Genomic DNA, 7,293 nt, shown 5'->3' with positions numbered 1-7,293 from the left:
TTGGTTGCAAATTTCATCAATCAAAAGAGGAAAAACATAAGATTATACAAAAATAGAGAATTTCGAAGATTGAATTGAGAGGAATTTAAAAGAAAATCCATGAAAAATAATTTAGCATATGCTATGACTGTAGAATAAAGAAAAAGAATTATTTTTTTTATATTAAAAAAGGTGAGGTGATGTGGCAGTAGCATATCACTCCTCAATACAAATATGGTATGACTTTCTAAGGGGAATATATTTCACTTTTAAAATGTTTAGGGGTAATAGGATACCGTAAAGTTGGAGTGTGTAGTTGAAATTTCGGATATATAATGAGAGAGTTTTAAACCATTTTATCAATACTTTTCACATTAAAGTTGTGGGTTTGAAGCCCCTAACAAAACTAATGCATGTTTCAATAAGGGAGAACATGAAAGCGTATCCCTCGAAATTCTTCTTCCTCGGTCAGAGTCGTAGTAGGAAACTACTTTCTAATGCATGTTTCAATAAAACTTTTTTTTGCTTTGCAATATTTAGATTGTAGTGAATTTTTACTTTTCAATAATACAATTCAAGTCGTGAGCCAACAATTTTCAACCTATGGACTTGTTTCTAGTTTGAGTTCGCCTACAATAAAGATTTATTTATCAAGAATCAACCGTTTGACTAAGGACTCCCCACAACAAGTTTTATTCAAACATTCGTTACCATTTTGATCAATTATTATTAATCGATGTTAATAGAGATTTAACAAATTAAAATTAATAATCTAAAGTAAAATTTCAATAAGAAAACTATGTTTTTTCTTACTTTTTGCTTATAGTGTAGTATCTTAAAATATTAAATCTTTTAACTTCATGTAATAATATTATTACTAATATTTATATTAATAGAATTAATTCAAATTAATAGGATGTTTACCATTTGTTTGTAATACAATGTATTGGATAATATTATAAAAAAAATTATTTATTAATATAAAAATGTGATTAGTTTGATTCAAAATTTTAAAATATTACTATCTAATATAAAAGTAAAACCATTTTAAAACAACTTTAATGTTATTTTTTATTATTTAAACCAAAATAAAATCAGAAAATTCATTGTCAATTAAAATTGGAGTCTCAAATTTTTTGGACCTAAATCAAAGACCCTCGGCATCTATCTTATGGCAACGGGGCCGTGTGGGGTGGGGCGGGTTGAGGCTAACACGTAAAATTTTTAATTCGCTCTGTCTTGCTCCGAATAACATTTTTTTTTTCATTTTCAACCTGCTCCACCCCATCCTGCATAGACTCGTTCCACATGAACTTCCCCCACATACTTTTTTTGGGCAATTTATATAAATAATATATTATATAACATTATTTATGAATTATAACATATCTTTTTACTCTTACACAAATTAACCTTACTTTTCTTACCACAAATAACATCAACAAACATGCACTATCACTGCGTCAGCTAGTTCTCTTCCGCATTCCTAACTTTAACTCAGCCATGTTTTCGTTTTTTCGGAAAATGGTCATATTTGTCCTTGTACTTTTAGAAAAGTGTCATATTTGCCCTTCGTTATACTTTTTTGATATATTTGCCCCTATCATCCAACTTTAAGTACATATTTACCCTTGAAATTAAGTCTCATGTTCCCACTTTAATTATCCTATGTGGCATGCCTACGTGGATATATATATTCAACCAAATATTAATTATACCCACTCATCTGACCCATCAAAACCAACTCTTAATTAATACATCTTTCATCATCACTCTTGCACGAGAAAATCACGAGACTTTGATAGAGGAAGAGTGCATGGGCCGTATTTCAGATTATTTTTTAGCTGTATTTTAGCAAATTTAAAGCTCAGTTTCAAAATTTCTTGTAGAGACATTTCAACACAAAATGTAGCAGCAAGTTGGTCACATCAACATTAATTACACATTAGATTATTTTCATCGTCATTTGACCATTTTCGGCACAAATAACTAACCAGTAACCACACAAAATGCAGCAAAAATTAAGCACGGTTTTAAGTACCCAAACAACACTCTTTCAACACATTTTAACACTGTCAACACACACAAATAAAGTAGCAAATTAAGCACAACTTCTTGTGGATGAGCTGCCATAACTCTCTATGTCAAAGTTTCGTGGTTCTCTTAGGAAATTGACAATGAAAAATATATAATTAGGAGTTGGATTTGATGGGTTGGATAGGTGGGTATAATTAATACTTTGGTTGCATATAATATCAAATTAAAAGGAAATATTAAGTGAAATAAATATGCATATCCACGTAGGCATGCTACATTGGATAATAAAAGTGGGGACATGAGATTTAACCGTTCAAGGGTGAATATGTACCTAAAGTTGGATGGTAGAGGCAAATATATCAAAAAAATATGACGAATGACAAATATATGCATATCCACTAACTGACTGATATTATTTTTAATAAATAATATTCAAAATTAGAGCCGTCAAAACGGGCGTAGCCCATGGGGCCGGCCCAACTTAACCCGTTATTGGGGTAGAGTTGAAATATGATTTTTCAAACTTATTTAAAACTAGGACTTATAAGTCCAGCCCATATAAGCCCTTGGCCCTTAAGGCTTGATCGAGGACGGCCCATGAGCCAAAACTTTTTAAATAAGGATAACTTACAATANATTGAAAAATATATAATTAGGAGTTGGATTTGATGGGTTGGATAGGTGGGTATAATTAATACTTTGGTTGCATATAATATCAAATTAAAAGGAAATATTAAGTGAAATAAATATGTATATCCACGTAGGCATGCTACATTGGATAATAAAAGTGGGGACATGAGATTTAACCGTCCAAGGGTGAATATATACCTAAAGTTGGATGGTAGAGATAAATATATCAAAAAAATATGACGCATGACATATATATGCATATCCACTAACTAACTGATATTATTTTTAATAAATAATATTCAAAATTAGAGCCGTCAAAACAGGCTTAGCCCATGGGGCTGGCCCAACTTAACCAGTTATTGGGGTAGAGTTGAAATATGATTTTTCAAGCTCATTTAAAACTAGGGCTAATAAGTCCAGCCCATATAAGCCCTTGGCCCTTAAGGCTTGATCGGGGATGACCCATGGGCCAAAACTTTTTAAATAAGGGTAACTTACAATAATTTTACTAGTATATAATCTAATTACTTAAATACACGCTATGTTGTAATATTATGATTCTTATAAGATTTTGGTACGTCCAGATACATGTATCTTAGAACATATGGACTCAAAATTAGGTTAATCTGTTCTAGATAGACTCTATCTAAATAGATTCACATGTATCTAGGATACACAGACAAATCTCGTGCCCTCGCCTCCCTCCCATCTTTCTTGTCACTCTCTTATCTCGCTCGCGTATTCGGTATGTGAGATACATGCTAATTACACTAGATTTTTTGCTAGTGTTATTGAAACAACACTATTGTTTGCCATATTTGATTTGAAAATCTTCTCATTTTCTTGATGTTATAGAATTATAAGTTTGAAAGATAATAAATGAAAAAACGAAAAAGAAAAAAATAATATTAACATCTGTTAAAAATAAATGGCCAATTCATTATTAAAATATAATACATTTTAAACATATCTTAAAAATAATAATTCTAATTATATTAAAATAATATTTGAAATTTAGATATAATACATTTTTAACATCGATAATAAGAGAAAAAAATATACCATAGTTATAATACATTTTGAATTTAATATTTTCCTATATATAAGATATTATAGACATGTTTCAATGCACATGATAAATATATAAGTAAAACATTTTTAATACAAATATATTATAAGATTCTATTATTCCTTAACTCATTTTCTCCAAACATCTCCCAAAATGGAGTCATAGAGTGTGCTAATATTACAAAAAAAATAAAAATGAGTTCAGAGATGATAGAATCTTAGTTAAGCTGTGTCTCATGCCATTGAAAAAAGAAAAAGCCCAAATCAGGCAAAGATAAGTTGATAAACAGAACACACCCAGTATGGCCTAGGCTAAACATTCGGCATCAACATCAACATCAGGGTCAGGGGTGAACCAAATAGGAGCTGGTAGAATCCTCTGTATCTTGTCGAGATCAATGGGATAGTAACACGATGAAAAGCTTCCTTCTTTATAATCATAAATGCCCAAATCATGACCTCCACACTTGAGCTTCTCCCTGTGTCTGTAAGCCCAGGTCAGATCATCTGTAAAGTAAATAGAATTGGGCTTCAATTCAGGAAATTGGGTGGTTGAGAGAGCAAAACCGGTATTGGAGCCAATGAAGAATGCACGATTGCCAAGGCTACTGTTGTATTGAAGCTCCACGTGATCATGGTTTATGAAATCAAGCTTGAAAACATCAAAAGTTAGAGTCTGGTAAGGAAACTGATCATCCGAATTGTCCTCAGGTAATATAAGAGTTCCATCTTGATCAATGGCAGGGGCTATGTATCGTATAACAATAAAAAGCTCGTGGCTTTGATGGTCGTATACCAAGTAATCAGAATCCCAACAATAGGATGACTTGCGCTCAAGTTCATCATCATCCACGAAAGAAATAGGCCATTCATTACAAACAACAGGCCATTCATTAGAGGAGGTTCCAAAATGTTCATTGTGAATGTGAAACCTGTTGATTGGATCCGTATTGAGATCCCAAGCTTCAAGATCCCTAAAATGGGTGAGAGCGAAAAATAGTTTTTTTTTACTGTGGTAAACAATTTGTGTGTATTGTCGTAAGGGTCCATCTAAGGGAATCCAGCAATTGGTACTATCCTCTCTTCCGGGCCTCCTGCAGAAGGCGAGTAGATCAGAGTGGCCGTAAGTGACCATGGCTACACAGTCATCGTTCATAAGAGAGGAGGAAAGAACTATTTTTCTGATGATGTATTTAGATAACTGTTGTGGAGTACGGGGTTGGGATTGGTAGTTAAGAAAGGTTTCAATCAAACCAGTTTGCGTGTTTCGAATGACGCCATTAACTTCAGGAAGAGTTTCAACAGATGGAAGCTTGATTTTTCTGCGAGAGATTGGGTTAAATAGAATAACTTGACAGTCGTTTTGCTGTATATAAACGAGCCAACCTTGAAATAATGATCCCAAGTAATAGACGTCTCCGTCAGGCTCCTGTTGTTGCCTCTGCTCAAACTGTATGACATCGCCTTCTGCCAGTCTGTAGAATTTGTAAACAGTGCCCTCCGGCGGAAGCATCAACTAAGGAATCACCGATTTTCTTTGTCTAGAAATATCAATGGCGTCCATTGGCACAGAATCGGCTCCAATTATTGCCATCGGAAGAGAATACAACAGAAGAAGAAAAAAACAGAAACGATTATTTATAGCTGTCCTTGTCTACACACCAAAACCTTCTAGGTTTCAAAATATTGCTATCCAAAACCTTCTAGGGGTTGGTATTTGCCTAAGTTTCTTAGTATAATTAGTTTTCCTTTTCCTAAAAGGTAACATAAAGTTTGTAGGAAAAGGTTCACTATAAATAGAAGCTTGTTCATTGTAACTTAATCAGCATTCACAATATAGTCATAGAGACTTTGATGTGGTTTTGGTTAGGCGAGAAAATTTGTGGGACACAAGTGATACACTATCACTTGTGTGAACCTATTTATATTCCGAGTGAATTGGATGAGGTTATTTCTCTTTATATTTTGTACTCTCATATTTATATAGTTGATTGTTCATCTCATTTGTGAATGTAGGTCGGTTGATCGATCATTTGCTTCTTACTCATGGTCTATCTAGCTTACACCTAATTATTTAGATCATAACACTACGTTCCCCTTCTTGTGTGTGTATAATAATCTCGAAAAATAAACATATGAACCATGAAATTATCAAAAATATATTGTATATTAACTTGAAATTATGGCATGAATTCATATACTTCAAAATTCTAGATCCGCAAAGTTAGTCATTCTTAAAATCTTATTAGTCGATCATTCTCACTTGTGAATAACAAATAACATTCACAAGGAAAAATTTGCATGAGAATAGCAACTAGCAACTCATAATATTTATCCATTGCATCAAAACAGAACAGCAACTTACAATTGACTCTGCTTCTAACTAGCACATGTAGCAAAGATCGACATTTACACAAATAACCATATTATAGTAGTAGCAAATTTTACTCCAAATCAATGCCGTCCTCAAAGACTTGTTAATTCATCAAACAACATCTTGCCCCTTACCCTCATTATTAGTACTTTCACCATAATTCGTACAGCCCCAGCATAATTTGCCCCTCAGCCCCCCAAAGCTACAATCTCTCTGTTTAATGCTATGCAACGGCGTTGCACGCTCCTGATTCCTACAATACCTTCCCACTAAACACGAAAGAATCGCGAGAATGGTTAACACAGAGATGACAGCGAAAAATGGCCCAATAGATCCCGAAGAATGCCAAGCGCTGTTTGGCACTGCTTCAGGGTACGGTACTGATTGCTGAGGTTGTTGTTCGTTAGGCCAAATTGTTGAATCCGTGTTTGCCATTTCTTCGTTGTGTATATATGTGTGTTTGTTTGTTCATTCACAAACAACATATATATATATATTTCATTAATTCGATCTTTTTACAAAAGCAGAGAGACAAATTAAAAGGTATAACTGAGAGGTGTTGTGCTTTTAAATGCGGCTTTAAAGAACCAGAGTGGGATTACAACATGGAAAAGCAAATGGAATTCAGAAATCTTACACAGATTATCTCAGACCTTTTTTTTTAATAACTGTGGTGTCCTAATCAATTTATGCATGTCTCGATAAATATCTATATCATGAGATATTTATCATACACTTTTATCAGGTAATTGTATTTGTCAATGCTAACACAAATGAGAAGAAATGACCAAATATTTTTGTGTCTACTGAAATTTAAAAATAAGATCTCATAGTTCTCTATTCAGTTAATTGATACTATTATTCCAACTTTTTGCATGTAATTTCATATTTCTGCATGTGCTTATCTGAAATGGATATTTGACTTTTTAACACATAAAAAAACATAAAATGTCAGTCCCATGTGGCTACACTTTGCTCTTTTTCCTTTTCCAGAATAATCTTCTTTGCTAAGGCATAGGCCATGTGACTATATATTAAATAAGCTAAGAAATTTCAAATTATCCATCATAGTTTCTAAGAAATTTAATTTATAATAGGTACTAATCAACTATAACACGTTATACTCTTAGGGGTCGTTTGGTTTGAATTCAAGTTATGATGGGTTAATTATGATGAAATTAGTTATGATGGAATAAATTATGATG

The 7,293-nt window shown here is 32.9% G+C and overlaps 2 protein-coding genes across 2 annotated transcripts; both read right to left on the bottom strand.

Annotated features, from left to right (window-relative positions):
- Window positions 1-4,021: 4,021 nt before the first annotated feature.
- On the bottom strand, window positions 4,022-5,227 carry LOC125857862 (uncharacterized). Its single transcript, XM_049537513.1, has one exon. It carries the CDS (start codon window positions 5,225-5,227, stop codon window positions 4,022-4,024), a length of 1,206 nt encoding a protein of 401 aa, XP_049393470.1.
- An 863-nt stretch (window positions 5,228-6,090) lies between these two features.
- LOC125860558 (uncharacterized) lies at window positions 6,091-6,544 on the bottom strand. The gene has a single exon (XM_049540542.1). The coding sequence runs from the start codon at window positions 6,521-6,523 to the stop codon at window positions 6,200-6,202; it is 324 nt and encodes a 107-aa protein (XP_049396499.1). The 5' UTR covers window positions 6,524-6,544; the 3' UTR covers window positions 6,091-6,199.
- Window positions 6,545-7,293: the final 749 nt, after the last annotated feature.

Source organism: Solanum stenotomum, chromosome 3 (genome assembly GCF_019186545.1).
Source record: "Solanum stenotomum isolate F172 chromosome 3, ASM1918654v1, whole genome shotgun sequence".
NCBI lineage: Eukaryota > Viridiplantae > Streptophyta > Magnoliopsida > Solanales > Solanaceae > Solanum > Solanum stenotomum.
The sequence above is the reverse complement of the archived record's forward strand: the minus strand, read 5'-3'. Positions and strand labels throughout refer to the sequence as shown.

Bases quoted from the DNA above. Each gene is read 5' to 3' on its own strand.
- LOC125857862 (XM_049537513.1), bottom strand. From the start codon at position 5,227: ATGCTTCCGCCGGAGGGCACTGTTTACAAATTCTACAGACTGGCAGAA.
- LOC125860558 (XM_049540542.1), bottom strand. From the start codon at position 6,523: ATGGCAAACACGGATTCAACAATTTGGCCTAACGAACAACAACCTCAG.